This window comes from Cyprinodon tularosa, unplaced genomic scaffold (assembly GCF_016077235.1).
Source record: "Cyprinodon tularosa strain WSP-4 unplaced genomic scaffold, ASM1607723v1 ctg151, whole genome shotgun sequence".
NCBI classification, from domain to species: domain Eukaryota; kingdom Metazoa; phylum Chordata; class Actinopteri; order Cyprinodontiformes; family Cyprinodontidae; genus Cyprinodon; species Cyprinodon tularosa.
This window is the reverse complement of record NW_024038343.1, coordinates 1,301,219-1,325,641: the sequence shown is the minus strand read 5'-3', so window position 1 is coordinate 1,325,641 and position 24,423 is coordinate 1,301,219. Positions and strand designations below refer to the sequence as shown.

Here is a 24,423-nt window from a genome sequence, read left to right as displayed (position 1 = left end):
GACAAGGAGCACGATTCATAAAGAACCCTTACGTCCAAAGGTAGAGTGAGCGCTGGGTTTATAAGTAGGTCTAGAGAGGCAGGAGCCAGTGGACCCTTTAAACCGTCACGGCGACTCATTTCCTGTTTCGTCGAACTTTGGTCAGCAGCTGGTTAGGGTCCGTTTCACAGCTGACCCACTTTTGTTGTTTGTTTTCCCTGCAGAAGTTAATGAAAACAAAGAGCAAATAGGCTATTTGAAGGGTGAAAAGTTATAACGCTCTTTGCGCAGCTGGGTCTTCGCTCGTTAAAACACCTGCAAAGGTAACGCAGTCTCTGCAGGATCCCGGTGATGGCAGGAGCGGTGGGGTCCGGTTCGGCTTCCATTGGTCTGCGGGCCATGTTCATGATGGTCACTCCAAATGAATCCTCCTTTCAGAGTGTGGAGGAAGTTCCTCAGTATGTTCAGCAGGTGGGTGAAGACTCTTTCTGATTTAAATAACCTTCAATTATTATTAGTTTCCATGCTGGCATGGAAATGTTTACACACACACACACACACACACACACACACACACACACACACACATATATATATATATATATAATTTTTTATTTTTTTCTTCAATATTTTGCCAATTCCATCCATCCATCCATCCATCTTTACTCTGTTTTTTTTTTTTATTTAAAACATAGAGAGTATTTTATTGAATATGCACCTCTGTACTTTTATTGGTCTTGGAAAGTATACAAAAAAAAATTATCTTTTTTTTTTATATTCCTAAAGTTAATTAGACTACAGTGTGATTTATTACTTTCTGAAATCCTGCAGCCTGCTACAGATTGTTAGACATTTTCTATTTGCCATTTTGTTTTTGTTGGTTTTTCTTTATTCTGCAGATCTGGAAATTATCATTCATAGGCGCAGCTGGATTCCAGCCTTCTAAGTGAAATGTTCAGTTTGAGTTAATTCCTAATTAAACAAATACAACTTATTTACACACAGTTAGTTCTAAGACATTTTTGTCCTTTAATAAATGAAATTCGCTTTTTTTTTAAACCATTGTTTGTGTTACTTAGGTTTTTAATTAGTTTAATAGTCAGAATAGTTCAACTGTGCTGGCAAAGCACAAACATAAACCGCTTGTACCATCAATGGCGTAACGACACAACAATAGGCCTGTAAGCAACATTATCTGGGGGGGGGCATATGAAGTATGGGGCCCCCCTCCTCACTCATGCTCTCTCCATTCATCTCCTGGTCGCAATCTTCACTCACTATAGTGCTGTGCTTACCGATGGTTACGCCATTGTGTGCTATTAAATGAACCAAAGAGTCCCTTAGTAGGTTATATCACTAGAAGCTTGAAAGCCAGCTTTGATTTCTAGAAAATCGAATTGGTCCAATTCAACTTCCTTCTGTTTCCTTCCAGTTCTGGTTAGAGTTAGAATAAAATAAGAAACTTAATATGAAAAAAAAATAAAATAATATATATATATATATAGCATTTTCCTAAATCTGTAATTCTATATTGAGAGTACTGGTCACCATTTTTTTTTTTACCTATTCCTTTAAATCAACATTTTGAAAACATGCAAAAAATGCAGTTATTATTAAATCAAGCTTAATTTGCTTCTAAATAACTTTTCTAATGCAAGGAAACTAGTTTGTTATTTTTCTTTAATACCAGAATAAAGTTATCAAACGTAAAAAAAATCCTCCTAGAATCTGCATTTAAATTTGAATAATTCAGTGAAAGTTTGACAAATTTGAAAGATTTTGACATTGTGCTTGTGCCTTTAAATGCCATTAAGACTGTATAAAATAATGAAATCAGCCAGAGGGTGGCCGATCTTCTACAGTTTAAGAAAAAAAAGCGAGAGGCTCTCCATCATGAATGGTGAAGCATGAGAGCTCACATGCTGTGACAGAGCAAAATAATTCTCTGAGGCCTGGAAGAGATTGAGGTGATTAGGGCTGAAACAATTCATTGGATTAATCATGATTAATCCATTATTGAAATAGTCGTCAACTAATTTAGTAATCAATTTATCGTTAACTGGAGTATAGAGACTCTAAAACATGCCTTTAGCCAACAGAGCGAACCATTTAGAGCAGTAATTATACCAAGATTGTAAAAAAAATATATAAAATTTTTCATTTAAGATAAAAAAGTAGAAAATTATTCTGTCTATATGCTCTGTCCAGAACTCCTTAATAAAAGTTTCACCTGGTTTAATTTAGTAAAAATTATTTTTTAAAGAATATTTGGCTATTTGATTATTAATCGAAAAAATAATCTACATATTTTTTTTTTGTAATTAAAGTTTTTATTGAATTTTTCAATTTTTAAAACATAAACAAAACAAAAAAAACATTACAATAAAAATAACAAAGAACAAAACAGTGAGGTTTAGTGCAAATCCTTGTTTTGCTGCCTTAAAGTCCAAATCAATTTGTAGACATATGTGCAAAACTGTCCCATTGTTGCATGGCTGCTTCATTATTAGAATGTATTCTTCCCAACATTTTTTCACAAGCAACATTTTCAGTCATTTTCTCGGTCCATGTTCTAATTGTTGGGGTATGGGGGTCCTTTCATAACTTTAAAATAAGTCGGGCACATATGACCAGTGCAGTGCTTAACACTCTAAAAGCATGTCTGTTTAACAGTGGTATCTCACTTTTATCTCCAAGTACACACAGTCTGGATGATTTAGGCTAATAACAAGGCAACCAACCCTGCATATAGCACAATACTCCATTCCATAATGGAGAGACCAACGGGCATTCCCAAAGGGCATGTATCAAAGTACCTTTAGTTTTATCACGTTTCCAATAATCTACATATTAATCGATTTACAAAATAATCATTAGTTGCAGCCCTAGTGTTGATTGATATTTGTGCTGAAATCGTTTTTGGATTCTGCCTGATTATCAGAGGAGCCATAGTGATGTAGGAGACATTCAGAACTGGCCAAAGCTTCTTTCCAAGAAACTTTAACACGCTTCATAACTGCAGCTGCTTTTAACTTCACATTCTGCCACCGGCTGAAACCACAATCCTCGTATTTAAAGCATCTATATACATGCTTGACCCCTTGTAGAACAGAATAGTACTTCTAGCTAGAAAAACATCCCACACTAACAAACTAGACTCATAACCTATAGCTGCAGAGGAAAGTTGCTTCAAATTCAACATAATGGCATCACATCTAAAAGGCAAATGTATATAAGTCTGTATCTAGTAAACAAATAATTGTAAGACTTCTTTTATATTTTAAACTTTTTCAAATACACCCCTCTTTTTTGATTACTGTATTGCACCCTTTTGGCTTTCTTGCAATGAGCTTTATGATGTAGTTGCTGAAATTGTTTTCCTAAAATCTTGTAGACTGTATCGAGTTAGACTATATCTAAAAAGATTATGTTATGACAATACACTTTTGATAATTAAACTGTATAATATAATTTCATTAACAGATTTACTTTATTTAACGACCCTTTCAAAGCAAAACATGGCACTTTATAGAAGACCTCTTAACAATGACTGAGAAAATGTTGCTCTTGTGCAGCTACTTTGCAGCAGATGTATATTGATTAGCATGCTTACATCTAGAAAGTAAAACACATGGGGCTGTACAGGTGGAAAAAAACCTTACCAGGTTGAGGTGGCAGTAGTTCTCCTTGATAAGCTGAAGGGAGGCTCATATTGGGGGGGGTTAGTCATCATGTGGTCCTGTGACACATTTTTTAGACACAGCCAAACAATATGAGCATGAGCAACGACAAAATAGGCTAACCCCAACCCCTAATCAATGCTGGATCTGAATCCTATTACAAACTGAAACCTTTTGAACCTGCATGGATGTGCAGATTGATGGTGTCCTGATTTCTTTCTGTTCTACCAAGACAAGGTATTGTTCTGATTATATATTTTTGACATTTTCACAATAATTTATAACACTTGTAATAATTCCGATTACTATAGCTTTAGATCTTAAAACCAGTTTTTGGCTATAACAAAATGATATAGAAGGTTCCCACCGGATTATTTTTAGAGTACGTTTCAGACTAACCTGCTGTCATAGTGCTGGCTTGAGGTCCTCAAACTGACAGGTTTCTTATGTTTGTCTGCTAATGAGAGGGTAAATATGTTTTCAACCCACCGCTTTTGCAGCCATTACGACATTAGCATTTAGCCTCGCTGCCTAATTTCTTAAAAATAATTCAGCATAATGGACTGCTAGGTTGAAATGTGCAGGTGGGAACCCTGATAAAATGTGATAATGCAGTATTATGGCCTTCAAACATGAAATGTTAAGCGAGGTACAAATAGGCACAATATATCATTACAACTAGAATATTTTTAGGTTAAAATGTGGTTGACAGTAGCCTCGTTTTTCTTCTGCCGCGGTGGGAGGTCTGCACTGTCATGATGATCTTAATTTCTTTCCATATGTTTAAAACTACATGTGACTTATTGCACCATAATAGCAGTTCTACTTTCTTTATCTGAATGCAGTTTAGATTTAACTGTTTGTTTTGGACTCTTATTTTTATGTTTATTTCATCTTCACATTCCTATCAAGAAGGTCCTGGTGCATTTCTCCATTCATATGGAGTCAGCTGGAACCACAAACTGAGGACACCATAATGTCCCCATCCATAAATTCCTTTTTTTTAGGATTTTATCTTCAAATTATGTGCACAACCTATTTTTCTCCAAATATGGAGTGTACAGTGACTTTTAAAGGAGTTGAGCTTTGGCCTTATCTGACCTATCTTATTTTATTGGCTTGTCCGAATCTTCTACCTAACATGCATTATCCCCAGGAGGTGAAGTCTTATGCAGTGTGACTATTCTTTTGACTGTACTGTGACAACATTTTGCAAAAAGCCCAAAGCCATGCCCGGTATAGGATGGCATGAAATTCTTTCCAGTTGTGGTTCAGGGCTCCAGCTGTTCAGAAGTTCAATAGGTAGCCCAAGGACATATTCCAGGGTTTTCAACTTTAAAAGCCAGTCAATTTATAAACAGAAAGAGCAAACATAAGTTAAATGGAAAAGGGTAAAACTTTAACTTTTCTCAGTGGAATGACCTCAAAGCAGCCTTTATTTCATCAGTGACTGCAGAATTTCCTGGAACAAACAACTCACTTTTCATTTTCAATTTAAAATGACTTACAATATACAAGTAACAAAATGATTTAACTGCTATCAGTTTTAACCTCTTAACTGTCAGCCCAGAAATACCAAAACTGGCCAAATTCAACTTCTTTGTAAAAATAACACTTCCAGTTTTAACAGTTTTTAATAAAATTGAAACACATATATTATCCTTTTTTTTGTGTGTCTTTATTTCTTTGTTAAGCAATCACAGATCTAAGCAATGGGGTTCTGGCTAAAAAAGGAATGGGGGCAAAGGAGGCAGTTATTTTCTATGAAAGTTTCAAATTTTAATTTAGTAATTTTCTCCAAATGTTACCAACCTGTGCTAAAATGGAGAATGCCAATGTCAAAAAGCTGCTTATTACCTCTACAAAGGTTATAGCTTCTAATGAAATGTCATTTCCAAATAAATCCTGTTCTATGCTCAGATTTACTGTCAATATAACTAAAGTAAAGTGGGGAGAGAATAACCTAAAGTGGAAGATTTTCACAAAGTTTTGAAAAGACCCCCCTCTCCACTTAAAAAAAAAATGCACATGCACAACCCTGTACCCGCTTGCGATAGGTAATGCCTATTAAACGTGTGCGAGAGCATGCACGAGCCCATTTCTCTGTGTGCACGCTCTGTTTAAAAGTTGCTGTTTGCATCGCTCATACTAGCTTACTTTCCAAAAGAAGATTTGCAATTTTTCCACTATGACAGACTCACTACCAGCAAGTTAAAATGGGCATGTAGGACGGTCTTACTTAAACATATCACCAGAATGATTGACAATTAGGAGGACCACATACTTATATGATCCCCCTGGAAAAAGAACATCCTCCACTATGCATTTAAATACAATTTTGCCTTTAAGTACCAGAATTTCAGTAAAAAAAGCAAGTTTGTGTGAAAGAAAAAAGGTCGTCGAATGCTGGTTCCCTCTAGCCTCCCTCTGACTCTCTCAGTGGAGGAAGAACTTTCAGTATTATGACTTATAAATTATATTTGAAAAAAATCTTAGCTAATCATTGAAGATATATCTCTGAATTTACTTCCTTTCTAAATGCAAATATCATTCAGTGGAAATGCAAGGAATTACTTAAATTTAAAGTGTTTGAATGAAAGCAGATTTTCATTTTTTATCTCTTCAGTATCATTTTCCTTGCAGCTACAAATAATTACCAAATCTCCCAATACTTGTTTAAATGTTTCTCTGTGTCTTCCCAAGATGGCAGGAGGGTAAATAGTTTGTAGCTTGCAGGAGTCAGGGATGATCTCCATGTTATCTGTCAAATGTTCGGGATGATGGATCATGGTTGAGGGCTGCTCTGATCCCCGTCTGTTAGATTTCTCATCCAGAGCGTTCCAACGACCAGACCAGGTTGTTATACAGCTTGCCAGAGTATTCCCAATAGACTCTTTCACAAAACAGCTTTGTCAAATAGCTGCCAAAGTAACAGTCTTTCTGTATTGATTTTGGACCATAAATTACCGAACAGAGTAGCAAAATCCTGCTCACAGAAGAAGTTTAAAAATTAAGGTAGCACCATGGAACCAAAGGCTATGCTGCATAACTCATGAAACGTGTGTGAAGTAGTAACACACATCAGGGGCATGTGATGCTTTCATGGTTTTGTTCCAATCATGATCTTCTCAGTTTCTCAAGAAAAGCCAACAATAGAGACCAGGATGTGCTCCGTCTTGGTGCACTGTGTGCAAATGTAAGGAAATGATTAGTCATACAGGATGTTGTGGATTTTTGTATTAAATCCGCCAACCAGCCTGTTGCTGAGGCTATCAGCGATGCATTAACCCCAATGATTGTAAGCCGATTAACCTTTAGATTAGATAGCCTAGATATAGTCGAGTTGTGAGTAGGTCATTTTGGCAAGGCAATCTATTCGGCAGCCCAAATTTGGGCCAAAATCAATCACCTATGAGACGACGCTTCTCTTCAGCAAATTCATATTAGAGTGAATGTAAAACTGAAGAATCCAAGTGACTCAATGTTCCAGTCAAAGGTTTTTACTGTGGAACATTTAAAAACACTAAGTCAAAACAAATTAAGAATTTGTTTTGCATTTTATGCATTGGTCAAGAATTGCTCAACAACAATGAAAGGGATTTATGCCACTAAAACTGGCTCTACAATCTATTCTCGTTCAACCTTTCTCTAAGTAATGGCACTGTGCAATATTTTTGAGGGATTTTGTACAACTAGGGTCTGAAATTCAAAGAGTTCAAATAAGGATCACTAAATTGCACTGGCAATAAGTGCACATGCTGTGGGTGGATCTACAAAGACTGTATATGCAAAGCATAAGATGTGGTCTGGTATTATTGAATTTGGTGATTGTGTGCTCTACTGGCAGTTTGAGAATAGCTGTAAAAAAACAAAAAAACAAGAAGTTCTAAGCCCTGGAGTTTTATATAACAATGATCATAACAAGCATATGAAAACTAATATTGGTAATACTAAAGAAAATTATTTATAATACATTTTACATAACCCCCCTAGCCCACCCAGCAAGATGGATCTAAACATCCTTAAAGGCACAAAAATTGCAGCTTTGAAATATGCCCATGTTTCACCCATACATTTTCATGGTTTGGGACCGATTTACATATTCATGGGGGCACACATGCAAATAAGTACTCATTTTGCAAACCCAAATAATTTTGCACCTGACATGAAGATCATGTTTGCACATGTTAACAAGTTTGCGCATGTTTTCATACTCACCAGCCTTATGAAGATGATGCTTGTAATGTTTTATTTAAGAAAACTTTAAAACCTGTTTAGATATTTTTTTTCATTTTGTCCTAATGGATAAACTCTAAAACTAAAAAAGATTTAGCTTCTTTGTTTTACAGCATGACTACAATAGGATTTATCGTTCTGCTCCTCTAATGTGCTCATCACCATCTCATGTACAGCAGATGATGGTAGTTTTATTTAAGTTTAAGCAGTAATCGGTAAACAGGCTTGGTAGAAGATGGCTAACAACACTAACCTGGGGTATACCTTTTTTGTAGGTGCAGTTATTTGTTATGGCATTCATAATACAGTTTATGTAAAAATACTAGGCTCATATTTTCTAGGGTTTCAGTATTGCCGTATAAAATGTCTGCAGCAGCTTTGTTGTATGGATTTTATGGGCTCATTGGGAAAGCTGAACAATTACCCCAACAGCAGGAGTCATATAATCCACTACCAAGCATAATTAGGTAGACTTGTTGCTGCAGGGTTTGAGTGGTGATAAAACTTTCCCTGTCTAGTTCAGAACTATTCACAGTTTTAGATCTCCCATTGTTTTTTCTTTGCTGTTGTTCTATGGCCCCAGCTCGCCAAATTAATTAGAAACAAAACAAAACACAATCTTCTAATTTGGGAGCTGTTTAGAATTATGGTTTGGTTGAGCCCTGCCAGGTCTTTGGCTGCTCAGTGATTTGAAACCAAACACAATATTTCTCATAAAATGCAGATAAAAGTGCAATGTCAGCCCTCGTGTTTTTTTTTGTTGCCAATATCAGTCATCCGTGACCTTACACACTAAAAAAAAGGGGGCTCTTCGGGAGAGAAAGCACACATCTGGTCCACAAATGTCCCGTTGCATGTAAGGTCGAATTCAGGAGGAAATAAAACACAATTATTAGACACCACAACAAACAGTCTCACTAAATCTGCTGCCGTATTAAATAGTCTTTACTGTGATTTTTAGTTTATGTCTTAGGAAGACAAAGAAACACAGGAAAGGATATGTTGATTGCTCTCAAGATCACAAGGAATTGACCTCAAATGATCTTATGGAAGAAAAAGAAAACATTTACATAAAAGGGAGGGAAGTACTAGTGCAATGAAGATTTAAAATATGCACGTTTAAAAAAAGAGAAAACAAACAATTTGCTGCTCTGCCGTTGATTCATCCTGGATAGTCTGTGGTTAAGAAGTCTCGACCACAGACGTAAAAGCATTTGCAGGACAGAGGTGGAAGAAAAGAAGGAAGGACGGCTTTGGGCTGGCGTCCAAAAAAAAATTATTTCTCCTCCTCTTTCACTGAGGTCTGAGGAGGTCTGCCTTTGTGTTGCGAGCCCATTTGTTAGCTGCAGCTTTGCAGTCCACTGCCAGATGTTGGAACATTGCGTGTGATAGGGGGTCCCTGGAGGTGCTCACGCCTCTGCTTGTGCACACACATCACACACACACACCTACATTCATGCATTCACTTCCTGCAGCTCCACCTGCATGTTCTCCTCTGCGGTCCCATCATTTCTTTCCACTTCACTCAAGTGGGGACCAGGTGTCTGTGCTTCAAACTAACCCTTTACTTGGTCAATGAGCTCCTTCAGTGTGACTCTACCCAGCAGAATGGCATGCTTCTGAAGTCACAGCTTTGACCTGTCTTTTAACCCTCTCTCTCACTAATTGGTTCCATGTTTGACAGACCCATTAATAGCTTATAACATGTTTCGAAAACCCTTGGAAATGAACACTTGTCACTGGCTGTTTGTTTAGTGTTCAGCAGTTCAAGCACAAAATCCAATAGTTATAACTTCTAAAGTAGTTTTTTTGTCATTTGTTGTTGCAATTAGATTTTTTATTTGCTTTTTTAGTTTATATTTGTTATTTATAATGTCTAGGATTATATTTAAAGCCTCTCATTCTGTTTTTTATTATTTGTTGGTGTAACCACATCTGCTCAGAAGGCTTGTGAATGCAGCTTTTGCATTTGCAAGATCTTGCAAGATGTCAGTGGAGACTAAACACCATGAATGTCAGAAAACTGATTGTAAAAGAAAATATTTAATGCTCTGACATTTTTTATATATATATATTTTTTTTTACATTAGCATTAAAATAATGAAAAAGTTTTAACATCAATTTATTTGTAGACATGATGCAGTTTTTATGTGATTTTTAAAAACGAGATAAGGAAAGAAATTTGGCCTGTATTTTGCTGCTGCCAATTTTATGAAAGAATTCTTTAAGAAATTTTAAAAGTAAGACTTAAAGCAAGAGAAAAGAGCAAAAAGCAAGAGCAACTTGAGTATTTGTACAAATACAAAAACATTTATGACGACATGAGATTAGATCATATTTAGAGATTATATGAGGAAGTTTGGTTTAAAATTTGTCAATTCAGCTCATCTGCAGCCATCTTTAACTCCCCCCAAAAAAAAGCATTTCACATCCCAGGTGTACCTCAGGGAGGTACACTGTGTCCTTAGGTTATTTTTAAAGATATTTACATTCTTTATGTTATGATATCTATGATAAAATGGTATATTGAATGATTTCTCTCTTCTTTTATTATTTAATTTATATTCATGTTTTATCTTTTCATTTATATTTATATTTCCACGTAACACAATGTTTCTGTTTCCTTGTAACTCATTCCTCGCACATTTCTTTAGTTTAGTGTATACTATGCAGTTAATTTTCCTCTTCAAACTTAGATATCTGGCTCTTCTGTCCAGGATTGCATTTGATTGATATGGCTCGTCATTAAGAAATGTATGTTTTAGCCATATGTGGTAGTATTTTTAAACTATAGACCCTCTTGACTCTTAATAAACTGCAGTAGTTCAGTAAGCTAACCACATTGATCCATTTCCTCACTCTGATAAAGGATTGGAGTTGCTCATAATTAATTTAATGTGTATTCTAGTTAATCGGAAGACACCAATATTGCACCATCTGGATGATTTTCGACGCATTAGTCAAGCAATAGCTTCTTGCAATGGCTTCTTCTGTGCACCCACTTAGTAAAAGTATTTGTATCTTCAGGGTCATTTTTCATTTTATCAGTAATTCTAAATTTACACGTAGAAACCTACTACACAAATGTGTTACTTTTCTGGTAAAAACAAAAACAAAAAAAAACAAATCAATTTTGCTAAACTCTAAATGTGGTCCCTTGCTGAAGAAAATTGCATTTTTAATGCATTTAATTTAACACAAGTAATTCAAGCCTTAACTGTTTATTAACATTTGCTAGTAGGTGATTCTGTTATATAAACGGCCTTTGTATTTAATGTCTTGTTTTAGAGGTGATTTTGATTCATTTATTTTACCTCTATATTAAGTAACCATAAATGTCTAATTTCCATATCTCCTTTGACATCATATGCAGTTTTGTTAATTTTGAAAATAGAAATATCTCCTATGAAAGGAATACATTCATTAAGACCTTTTGAATCCCATTGGTCAGAAGCCATTTATAATAGACTACATCCAAACTAGGGGTGCACGATATAATCGGCAACCTATCGGTATCGGCCTGTATCGGCCTTAAAACTGAATATCGGACATCGGCCACCCCACCGATATTTAATCCGATATTTGATCAGCTTCCGAGTTTCTAAAGTCTAAAAAAAAAAAAAAACTACTTCTTCTTCTTCCTCAAAAACTTCTTTTTTACAGACTTAAAAACTTCTAAAGACGAGGGAAAAAATATTGATACATTAAAATATCACAATATCTTCATATGCTGATATATTGCCATTTAAAAAACACCATATCAATCTCTTTTACGAATGAAATATTGCTATATGTCATTGTTATGCTACAAAATCCCCCGAAAATTCACGAAATTTTGCCATATTTTTATATGTTGATATATTGATGCGGTATCGATCTATTTTACTAACAAAATCTCACAAGAATTTCCAAAATATGACGAGAGTTTGTAACAGAACGATGAAATTTCACGAGATTCTGAAAGTAAAATAGATCGATACCGCATTTTTAACAATCAATTTGATATCAGCATATGAAATATATTTGAGTATATTATTTTTCAAAGTGTCAGAAATGGATAACAAAACTGCTATTTTCAATGACTACTTATTTTTGTCCAGCTTTAACATCGGTATCGATATCGGTTATCGGCTACATGAGTTTTAAAATATCGGCATATCGGATATCGGCCAAAATCCCAATATCGTGCATCCCTAATCCAAACAGTTGCTCCTACAAACATGTACTCATGCAAGCATCCATATCTAGCTTGGTAGGCAAATTGGATTTGATTATGTGGCTGCCAGAAACTAATATAAAACATACTGTATTTTAGATTGCATGACAAAGTATCTTCTCATTAGTCCACAGGTTGACAACTTAAGGAACCCAATGGTCCAGTCAAGGCTCTAATGCTGCATAAATCAGCTTTTACAGCTGTTTATGGTTAAAACATGTAATCAACAAAATAATAAGATTTAAGAGTAGGGATTTACTTTGACTGAATACTGGCAGTAATTCTTGATGGAGTCCATACTGATGCTTTATTTTTACCTTTCATCCTCAAAGGTTTACAGGTGCTGGTCATAAAATTAGAATATCATGAAAAAGTAGATTGATTTCAGTAATTCCATTTAAAAAGTGAAACTTGTATATTATATTCATACATTACATACAAACTCATATATTTCAGATGTTTATTTTGTTTAATTTTGATTATTACAAATGACAACAAATGAAAATCTCAAATTCATCATATCAGAAAATTAGAATATTACTGAAGACCAATAAAAACAAAGGATTTATAGAAATGTTGGCCAACTGAAAAGTATGAACATGAAAAGTATGAGCATGTACAGCACTCAGTATTTAGTTGGGCCTCCTTTGGCCTGTATTACTGCAGCAATGCGGCGTGGCATGGAGTCGATCAGTCTGTGGCACTGCTCAGGTGTTATGATAGCCCAGGTTGCTCTAATAGTGGCTTTTAGCTCTTCTGAATTGTTGGGTCTGGTGTATTGCATCTTCTTCTTCACAATACCCCATAGATTTTCTATGGGGTTAAGGTCAGGAGAGTTTGCTGGCCAATTAAGAACAGGGATACCATGGTCCTTCAACCAGGCACTGGTAGCTTTGGCACTGTGTGCAGGTGCCAAGTCCTGTTGGAAAATGAAATCTGCATCTCCAAAAAGTTGGTCAGCTGCAGGAAGCATGAAGTGCTCTAAAACTTCCTGGTATGTGGCTGCGTTGACCCTGGACCTCAGAAAACACAATGGACCAACACCAGCAGATGACATGGCACCCCAAACCATCACTGACTGTGGAAACTTTACACTGGACTTCAAGCAACGTGGATGAAGTGCCTCTCTTCTTTTCCTCCAGACTCTGGGACCTTGATTTCCAAAGGAAATGCAAAATTTACTTTCATCAGAGAACATGACTTTGGACCACTCACCAGCAGTCCAGTCCTGTTTCTCTTTAGCCCAGGCAAGACGCTTCTGACGCTGTCTGTGGTTCAAGAGTGGCTTGACACAAGGAATGCGACAGCAGAAACCCATGTCTTTCATACGTCTGTGTGTGGTGGTTCTTGAAGCACTCACTCCAGCTGCAGTCCACTCTTTGTGAATCTCCCCCACATTTTTGAAGGGGTTTTGTTTCACAATCCTCTCCAGGGTGCGGTTATCTCTCTTGCTTGTACACTTTTTTCGACCACATCTTTTCCTTCCCTTCGCCTCTCTATTAATGTGCTTGGACACTGAGCTCTGTGAACAGCCAGCCTCTTTAGCGATGACCTTTTGTGTCTTGCCCTCCTTGTGCAAGGTGTCGATGGTCGTCTTTTGGACAACTGTCAAGTCAGCAGTCTTCCCCATGATTGTGTAGCCTATAGAACTAGACTGAAAGACCATTTAAAGGCTTTTGCAGGTGGTTTGAGTTAATTAGCTGATTAGAGTGTGGCACCAGGGGCCATCAATTTTGAACCTTTTCACAATATTCTAATTTTCTGATATGATGAATTTGAGATTTTCATTTGTTGTCATTTGTAATCATCAAAATTAAACAAAATAAACATCTGAAATATATGAGTTTGTATGTAATGTATGAATATAATATACAAGTTTCACTTTTTAAATGGAATTACTGAAATCAATCTACTTTTTCATGATATTCTAATTTTATGACCAGCACCTGTAAATTGTCTCTTCGCTGATTTTGTGATCATTAAAATGATATAACTCCTTCTGACTGAGGATGTCTGACAGTTCCGAGCAGCTTTGTCAATATGGAGAATAGTGGAGATCAGGTTGTATCAAAGTAATTAAACATACCCAAACAAATACAAATTTTCTTGTTGCTTCTAAACATTTTGTAATTTTTATGTATTTAGTTTACTTTGTTTTACTACATTTCATCACTGACTACCAAGACAAGCATCGTCTCCTGACAAAATCTTCACTCCTACTTTGATATATTTTATTTAGCTGCCATATGATGCTACTTAAAATCTAATTTCTTTTTCCATTTAGGTAGCATGGATTTGTGTTTTTTCCACCAAGATGATTTCTTCCTCCACAGCTCCTTTTTTTAAATAAATGTTTGCATTTTCAAATCTGCCAAATCACAGTGGCTTCAGACCCGCTGCTCTGGTCTTGTTCAGTGAAACAAACATCACAGACCACAACACATGAAAGTCCTGGAAGGATTCAGCTCATCTGCCAAAACAAGCGCTCTTCTTTAGTACAACTAGTAAAAGCAACAGCAGACTTGAAATGCTGGGATTGTTTTAGTGTCCTGATTGTGTATGTTTGTGGTTGGCTTTGTATGCGCAGGCCACTCCGTTCTTTGTGGGACTGATGCTGCTGGAGCTGGTGGTTGGTGCAATGATGACAGGAAGACCGGTCGTGACGCTCAGTGACGGCCTCACCTCCATTTCTGCTGGAATGATCTCTAGATTGCCCCTGTAAGTGCACTGGACAGTTAAGAGATGTAAATAGGCCATTTATTGTAGTTTGAAGACATTGGAATAATGATATAGACGGTTCCACTGCATATTCTAAAAGGTCTTTTTATCTTTTTCATTTTATTTCATTCTGTTGCATAGCAAAAAAATTATGTTGTTGAAAGTAAATGATAGGTCCCGCTTAGAGTAAAATGTTAAATGCAAACTGCTTTAGTAAGACACATTTATTTAGATTTAATGCAGTCTTTTAGTTATGTCCTCATCAAAGGCTTGAAAAGTGCAGACAAATTAAACCTGGGAGGATCTGAAAAAGAGATCTTAAATTATATAAAGTGAACGAAAATATAACTATGGCAAAAGTGTATAATAATGTATTTTATACATTTTATAATATGTGGTAGAAAATGAATAAATAAAAAAATCAGAAGACTCACGAATCTATACTTAATCCATCTTAATCAATCCTTTCATTGGTACTTTTGTAAAACCCTGGGCAGCAATAATAGCTGCAGATCTTAGGGGTATACCTCTGATTGCTTTGTACATCTACAGAAAACAAATGGCTGATATATATTTCAAAAGTGGATCGAGATCTTTGTGATTAGATAGAGAATGACTGTCCACACCCAGGTTCAAAGTCTTGGTGCAGATTCTCAAGTGGACTCTAAAGCTTTGACTAGGTTGTTTATGCATTAGTCGAAACCATTCTTGCAAATTTATTGTTGAATGTGTAGAGTGTAGTGGGAAAAAAAAGTATTCAACTATTCACCCTAGTTAGATAAACGGAGATCGATGGATTTAACTCAGTTGGCGCATATTTTCATATCTTTGCAAAGAGAGAACAATTCATCATACAGCCTTCATGGCACAGTATTCTACCCTGTTTTGCCTGAGCAGCGTTCCTTCCCCATTGCTTACAATAATGGAAAAGTAGTCAGAGTCAAAACAAATTACACACACTTTGGTTAACAGTAACATGTTATAAATGAACCTTGAGAGAGAAACTGGTTTGTTATGGGAAGAAGCTATGTCTGGTCTACAAACACCCTTATGCAGAGAATTGTGTGGCCTTGAAGGTGAAACACACTGAGTGAAAACTTTTATAGTGATTAAATAGGATACATTAATATATGAAATAAGAGAAATCAAAATTTTCCGACAACAAGAGTCATCATAGTTGCTGATGTCTGCCTCATCAGTAAGTGTTTAGCAGCCTCCAGTGTGTTTTACCTCTGGATTACCCTGAATTTATCCATTCACCAGAAAGTACTAAAATACATATCAACAAATCTGTTTCTCCCCCAGTTCCCCAATTTGGAGAAATAAAAAATGCATTTGTGAGAACAGTTTGAACTTATTCTGAGTTTTGACTGCATCCCTTGCCCAGGCTGGTGATGAGAGGCTGTGAGCTGTCGGCTTACATGTATGTGTGGAACCACTTCCGCCTGCTGGAGCTACCTTGGGATTCTGCATGGACCTGGTGGCTAACCTTCCTCGGAGTGGATTTCTGCTACTACTGGGTTCATCGTTTAGCTCACGGTACCAATAAGAGCATAACACTCATATCTGTTACTCATGGAAATTAGAGTTATTGAGTATTTAAAGTTTTTGGGCTTATTTTTTGCTTTTTTCAATTAAGGCCATATTTTGATAAGGCCTGTTTGAAAAGTATAGAGCATATGTAGTGGAGAAAACAATTTAGCCTGAAGCATGACTAATATCTTCCTTTAGTTTGATGCTTTAGTAACATGCAGCATTTCCAGCACTGTGTTCTCAGCCCTAACCTGCCAGCATCAAACTGGTTATCTTGTACCTTTTGCTGCCTTCCAAACAAAGGCTTCAAAGTCAGAAGATGATAAACGGCCTTAAAATGTTGATTTAGTTGCCTTCCCTGCAGGGAGGAGCGGTGAGCATGGCAGTCACTTGGTGTTTTCCTGGACACTGTAGAGGAAGCAATTATTTTTGAGTTACATCCAGCTGCTTCAGAGCTGTCCAGATGTGAGAGGCCTTGGCCTCCTGAGGCCTTTGGTCTTAACCCAAGGCTGCCACAGCAACAGACTGCATATAGCCATGTCTATGAATCAGCGACGTTCTGCAGCATCTTTTTAGAAGGAACGTAAACAGAAAATATGGTTAAGGCTTTAGTTTCCTTTTTTTGTTCACAAGGACTTACTCCATGTTTGCTTAGTGATGCACATGCCAGATGTTGAGCTGCCACTCAGCGGACTGGTTTGGAGGTAGGTATTTGTGGCCTGTAGTGATGTTTATTTGTGTCAGTGACACATCAAGCTGCCCACAGACGTCCAGCCGTCATAGTTTTGGATTAAAGTCCGTCGCCGCTATGTTGATATTAGACTCAAACTATTGGTTCAAATTTTGCTCTCTCAAAATTTTAACCAATACTCGCCAGGACTTGACCGGTGTATGTTTGAGAGCAATCTCAGGGGAATCAAGGCAGTCATTTATTTTTTTATTTTACGGGTGCATGAAGCAGATTTTTCATTAATATTCAAGGGCTGATATCTCCTAGTGTTTGATTTCAGTTCAAGCGCAGCCTTTTTCAGCAGAGCCTTTCTATATGTATTTATAATCTCTAAACCCTGAAGGCTGTCCCACAGGAAGCATGATCTCATTGGATTTTGTGAGCTCTATTGCATCACTTATTAAGTTTTCATAAAGTGCCATGGTCATTAAAAAACAAATGATGCTAGAAAGGAAATAATAGCATAACAAATGGTTTGGATGATTTCAAATGAATTTATATTTTAATGAATCTAAAGAAAACCAGCTGCGTGTTTAATGAAGAAATGAAATGTAGATGTGTGAATGATTTCCTCTCTAGAATACATAACTGATGTATCCACTGTTCTCCGACTGCAGAGAATGGATTGTCTTGGAAAAGATGAATTAACAGATTAAATGTTAAAATTCTGATTTACAGTCGTAATAAAAAATACTCCTTGGTAATCAGGAAATTTGATTAGCTTAATACCTGATAGATTATTATAAAATTGTACTCTGTGTTTTTGAAGCTGCATTAATTTGCTGAACTTTGATCTGCAGAGAAACTGCATTGATATAATTTTTTTGACCCAGCTGCCACGAGAGGCCATCATTTATTTAGACATCATCCTATTTGTGTGAGATAGCATATGTGCAGAAAAATATTTAAAACTGCCTTTAGCATCTTAAATTAACTATTAGCATCATTAGCATGCACAGCTTTAGATATTATAAATACTGCTCTCTGTGCTTATTCCCCAGACAACTCTATGAAAACCTTCACATATCAAGACATGCAGATATATAAATATCAGTTCAAACAAAACAAAGTAATATAAATGTAACATTAAGAATAAGAGAAAATGTAAATATGGTTTGTTGAATGTGATAAAATACTGTCCTTCCTCAATCTTTTAAATGAGACCTGCCTTAGACTGAGAGGCTGTGTGGTGATTTGGATGAGGAATATATTTAAGAAACCCTTCAAACATCTCGCAGCTAAAATTAAGAATAGAATAATGCTACTGTAGATGACTCATAGTACCACTTAAATATTTCAACCATTGGGTATAAGACTAGCTATTTGTAGTATTTGTATAGAATAAAGGGTTTTAACCTTTACTAAGTAAAAATACACAGTTAAGAATTTTGATTTGAATGAGTTTAACAAGCTGATCATTGTGCCTTACAACACCTGAGTTTTATTCCCTCTGTAGGGTTTCTATAGGTACTCTGACTTTCTCTCGGTTTAGATTCATGTGGGAAGGATTTCTCAAAATGTGTAATTACTTTACTAAGAAATGTTAAGGGTTTGATATAAATCTGAGGGAGATGAAACAGGAATAGAGCATCACCTTGCTTCAGTTCTCAGTCTCTACAATTTGTTTTAGATTTTGTCTTCATTAAAATCAGGGATTAACATTTTTTTTTGTTTTGCTTTTATGATATTTATATTACTGTGGAATTTAAAAAAAAAAGTTTTTAAACAAAAAACAAAAAAACACTTATAACATGAAGCAATATCATTTAAGCATTTTAGGGAATATCATTCATAAAAACTTGAGTCTTGAAACGTTTTGTTCCTGTTTAATTTTAGGATTTACACTAACTACATGATTATATATTATTTATGCATATGAGAAATTAATACATAACATGTGTTACATGTGGTAATAACACGTGTCATATACTGTATACACCATTACATGTATATTAGTTTTTGGTTGGAGAAACTTTGTTGTTAATAAATCCATTTTCTTTCTATGTCTTAAAAGTATAAAAAATTCCACTGCTTTATTCTTCTTTTTCCAGCCTGTTGGGGCTTTTTTGGGGGTTTTAGATACCAAAGCAGAGATTTATTTTTCCTCTTACTAGAAGAAAGCTGCTTTCTCCAACCACATTAGCATACCACCACCATCCTCATGCCTCACTCTGGTCAGCTGATGTTCACTCAGGCAGCCAAATATCTGACCTCCAGCTCATCTCAGATCAAGACCAGAACCTGCTTTATTCAGTCACACTTTGCTTTTAAGGAAGATGTTTTTAATATAACCATATTAGAAAGAAAAAAAAGTAATGATTAATTTCAGCTAGAATGCCCCAAAGCTTTTGCCCAGAAATGCTCTGGGTTGGCTTCTAATTGCTGGATAGTAGTTCTTTTTGTACTTTATGAACTGTGTCTTCTTTTACTGCATTTATTTCTTCGAAGAAGTTTGCAGTAATGTGGCAGATATATAAACCTATTTTGTCAATGCACAAGAGCAATAAATCTTTAATTTGAGAAACGAATGAAAAATGTAAATAATAAGTTAAAAATTACGAAAAGTTACAGCCTGACCTGGAAGGAGTGATTTTCCCATTTTAAAATATAATTGTACCATTGACCAGTTTTATGGTTGATTTCATAGTTTTCCTCTCGTGACCTCGACTTGAAAGGATCGCTCAGAGATAATTAAGTGGAAGGAATTTGGCAGTCATGTGCGCTGATGCCATCTATACTGAGAAGACATTACTGGTGGGGATTTCTCCTGCCAGACACTGATTCTGGAGATAGCAGCAGATTGAAACAGAAAACTGAAACCACCTAATCAGCAGACCTTTTTCAGATTTTGAACTTAATGAAATTCAGGTTTCACCATTCTCACACACACACACACACACACAAATATTAATAATAATCCTAAAAGCCTGTAAAATCCAGACGTTTTTTATAAGCCCTGCTTTGCAATTGGCTGGAATCAGAGTGGACAAACAGCAGGTGGGGTTAAACCTGAGGCAAATCTGGATATTCAAACATTTGAATGACCTTTGTGCACACAGTGACTCAAGCGAAGTTCTTTATTTTCGCCGCTGTTATAAATATTTGCATTAACCTTTATCATCAGTGCATGTTATGCATTAACCTTAATCACTATTTATTTCATCGTTTAATACACATATAAGTCTATTGGTTTAACATGTTTCTGCAATCTGAAATGTGTGCCCCTGAAAACCTTTCCCCACTGTTTAAGGTGTTAATGTGACTAAACAAATTAGTACAAGATCCTCATATTTAATGCATCCAACTTATCTGAAGGATTATTTTGTTTCTTTATAACACAGGCGAACGTTTTCTTTTCTGAAGCGTCTTGGATCTTTGAGCGCCCCTAGAGGCAGGCTTGTTTTGGATGCGGCTGTGTTGTTGACAGGCCTGTTGATTCTGTTTATTCTAAACTCATATCGTGAGTGCCACTAATGGCAGCTCTTTGCTCGGGCAGCATCTTCGTGCAGGCGTGCCGGCCAGGTTGAAGCCATTAATCAGCCAGTCAGCTGTCTGCGCTCTGATTATATGTGAGGTAATGGAGTTGCGCTGCAGTCGTCTAGCCGCAGTAACGGCCGCCGCTGTTACACTTATAGCACAGGAACATCAGAGTATCACTTAAAGACATGAAATGGTATCATTACTTACTCAAAATGACGTAGTTTTAGAAGAAAGGAAAGGGCTTGAATCGGTTAAAAAAAAAGAAAAAAAAATGCTCTCCTTTTTTTGTCTCTGAAGGATCTCTTGATTAAAGCCAGTTGTTATGAGACAGGCCCAGTAAAATATTTGGTTGTTTTTAGAGTGTGGTGCAGGGTGAAATATAAGGCAATAATTTTGCTTGGAATTTGCAAACCTAAAGTAGTATTGTAGTAAAATTTAGACAAAATCCAGAATCCTTTTGGATTTAGAATAAATAGATGTTTATGCATAAAACAAAATTATGCTGATTAATTTGAATATTGCCTTTATTGATATACATCGATATATTTCAGAATGTTAATGCATTGCAATGTAGCAGGTTGTGGTTTCTGAATCTTTTTTTAACTCTGAACTTTGCACAATTACACAATGTATAAATTTTAACTTCCCATTTGTACACTAACTAAAATATTTCTATAACCTCTCACTGTTACATTCTATAAATATATATTATTATGTCTTTTAAAGTCTGCATTATAGCGTTTTAATTTTATTTGATAGCCTTTTTAAATCGTCTTTTGTTTTGTTGTTTTGCTTAGATCTTACTCTGCTATCAAGCTGCACCAGGACCAAAGTTCGTTTCAACTTGTGGTTAAATGAGTACAATAGAAGGGCAATAAAACTTTCCCTCATTCTTTGAATAGCAATGCCATTTATAGGGGGAAGTAAAGATATCAGAATCAGCTCATGCAATATTTTACCAAAAGCTTTGCAGATCATCAAATTGTTGTCCTTATTGCATTTTTTTTCTTTGTCCTTTTCTTTGAGGAACTCTGCCATAGATGCCAGCTTTGTTGACAGCTTTCAGGGCAGGTTTTGACTATTCCATGTTTTCTTACTGTTGCTTAGTGGGGTTCAAATGTTTAGAGATGGTTCAATACCCTTCCCAGATGGAAAGATCCCAGCAACTTTCTTTCCTTTTTTCCGTTGAATTTCTTGTACTGGTTTGAGATCTTTGGTTTACTCCATTTTGTCAGAAAAGTTCTATTTAAGTATTTTTATGGTTTGGATTTGCTGCATCTTGCCCAAATGAAACTTCCTAAAAATATGCATAAAAGGCGTTGTGCAAGTGTAAAAGTGCTTGTACTCATCTTCTGCCGCTTATACAGGACCAGGTCGCAGGGGCAGCAGTCTTAGCAGATACTCCCAAACTTCTTTCTCCTAGACACCTCCTTCAGATGCTCTAGGAAAAACCTGAGGTGTTCCGGGGCCAGCCAAGAGATATAATCCCTCCAACATGTTCTCAGCAGTGCCCTGGGTCTCACCATAGGAAGAGCACCTTCCAAGAGAGGTGTCAAGGGTGCATGCGGAAGAGATATTTAACCCACTTCAGCAGACTCCTCTTCATGTGAAGGGGAACTGGCTTTCCTCCAAGGTCCTTCTGGATGGTTGAGCTCCTCATCTTATTTCTAAGGGAGTGCCCAGCCATTTTGCAAAGAAAGCTAATTGCGGCTGCATGTATTCACAATCACGTTCATTCATACCAGTGTCCACATTATGGAATCAACGGCCCACTGGAGGTTGGCCTTGCATGACTTGTTCCGGCTTGGCTTAGCTAGGTTCCCTGTAGGAGGAATCTGACGAACAGGCGCTTGCCAACAAACCCCAGGCGCTCACTCTAGGATGACGTCCCGGCCCTGCTATACTGGGTTTGCCTCAATTTCTTTAGTAGTCCTAAGGGTTTTCTGACCCACTCTTTGTCTGACCTATCAGTCAGACAGGCAACTACATATTTTTGAGGTGGATGAGGTGGACATCATCAGCTTACTAGTAGTCTTTAAACTTCACAGCATTTGTGTGTGGATTTTTGAGACTGCCCTGACGTAGAGTAGTTTGAAATTGGCTTATAAAAGGAAGCTTTGTGATTGGTGGTAAACCATTCCCTGCTTAAAAAAAGGCATTTGTGTATCGAGGCACGTCAGGACAGTCTCCAAAATCCACACACAAATGCAGTGAAGTTTAAAGACCACTAGTACTTTGTAATTTAATTTATGATCATTTAACGACCAAAAATACTTTGGTGAATGTTTTTCTGTGCTTGTGTGAATCGTTCTGTGCATGTGTGGATCTTGTCCTGTGCATGTATGAAGCACATATGGGTATTTGTGAAAATTGAGACTGATCTACCTCCATACAGATTACATTACAAACTGCACAAAACCCCTGGAACTATACTATGGTACTTTATGCACAAGTAATGCACGTTTTAACATGGACGTGGAATTCTCTCAGCTTTTGAGTGGATTGGATATCTTCTTGTATTAAATCAGCTCCTCGTTTAAAACTTCAGGGTGTATTCACAGTCTGTGATTTTACAGTGTCTAAGGCAACACATGTATTTTGATCATGGGTTACATAAAAATAATTAAAACCCAAACAAAATCCTTTTTGTATGCATTTTAACAAGGAAAGGCATTTTACTTTGCTTGAATCTGCACTACAGAAGATCCTTGTTCCTCGTTATGCACCTTGGGAGTAGAAGAAGCAGTTTGTAGACCGTTTTCATCTTATTTTTAAATTGAACAGTTCAGTTTTGTTGATTCACAAGCATAATGGTTCAATGAGAGTTAGCCCTTTTATTGTCTTGACATGTCATATTTTATTATGAATTCATTTATCTCAATTTGTGGAAGTTCTTGCATCTCCTTTTTGCTTCAGTTGCACCTTTTGTGTCCCTTTACTGTTGTGCCCCCTTACCACTCTTCTCATCAGTGCAGCGGACAGCAGTGTCTCTCATGACAAACAGGCATGCTGAGCACTCCTTCACTATCCTTCTACCCCACTGAGACGGAGGCGATTTGGATGTTATTGTTAAAAAAAAAAGAGCTCCTCCTTTCTGTGGAATGGGGGCAGGAGGTGGGGGTTTAGAATGCCCCCTGACAGCCGGGTCTCTATAAATCTTCCTTTTGACGGCTAGTTCCTGGCTCTGCACAGGTTGTACAGTCTGACAACCAGATTCAGGCCTCTGGCTGGTCTGCTGGTTCTCTCGGTCTGATTTGGTCAGGATGTGGAACTCTGGCTCACGGCAGCACAGGAGATGAAGTAAAAAGCCCCATGGGAGGTAAAGATAACATTAACAGTGATATACAGGTCTAAGAGCAGGCCTGTATGCCTGTTGAAAGAGGGTAAAAGAATTTCCCTTCATTGAGAATGAGACTGGTTCAATTTACCCCAGACATCACAGGGAGATGACATCCGCCGGGCCTTAGGGCTGACGGTTTTAACAAAGTGTTGAAAAGAAGACTTGTTATGATCAGTTAGGAGGCTGCTGAGCTAAGCAAAGGCTGCGGCTCGACTGTCTGCTGCCCTCATGTACACCGCTCAATGCACGGACAGACTTCCCGGTGTCAGCAGCACTGATGATGGATGAGCTGATTTTGACTGTAGACATGTCTGAAAGGAAACCTCTGCTTGTCAGAGGGGGGGAAATTTGTGAGGGATTGTTTGAACTATAAGCACAAACCATTTACCTGCATATGAAGTAAAGTTGGCCATAGTGGAAACAAAAGTAATCCAAATATGGGCATTTATGGACTATTTGTTTCATCAGACTTGGCAAAAAAAAAAAAAAAAAAAAAAAGATTCCCTTGCAC

The 24,423-nt window shown here is 36.8% G+C and overlaps 1 protein-coding gene across 1 annotated transcript in view; it reads left to right on the top strand.

The window, feature by feature from the left end:
* The first annotated feature begins 51 nt into the window (after positions 1–51).
* agmo (alkylglycerol monooxygenase) overlaps positions 52–24,423 on the top strand; it is a 79,679-nt gene continuing 55,307 nt past the window's right edge. The window contains exons 1-3 of the mRNA XM_038279588.1: positions 52–450; positions 14,699–14,829; positions 16,217–16,368. Coding sequence (XP_038135516.1) covers positions 331–450; positions 14,699–14,829; positions 16,217–16,368 — 403 coding nt within the window. The 5' untranslated portion in view covers positions 52–330. The remainder of the gene's footprint in view (positions 451–14,698; positions 14,830–16,216; positions 16,369–24,423) is intronic.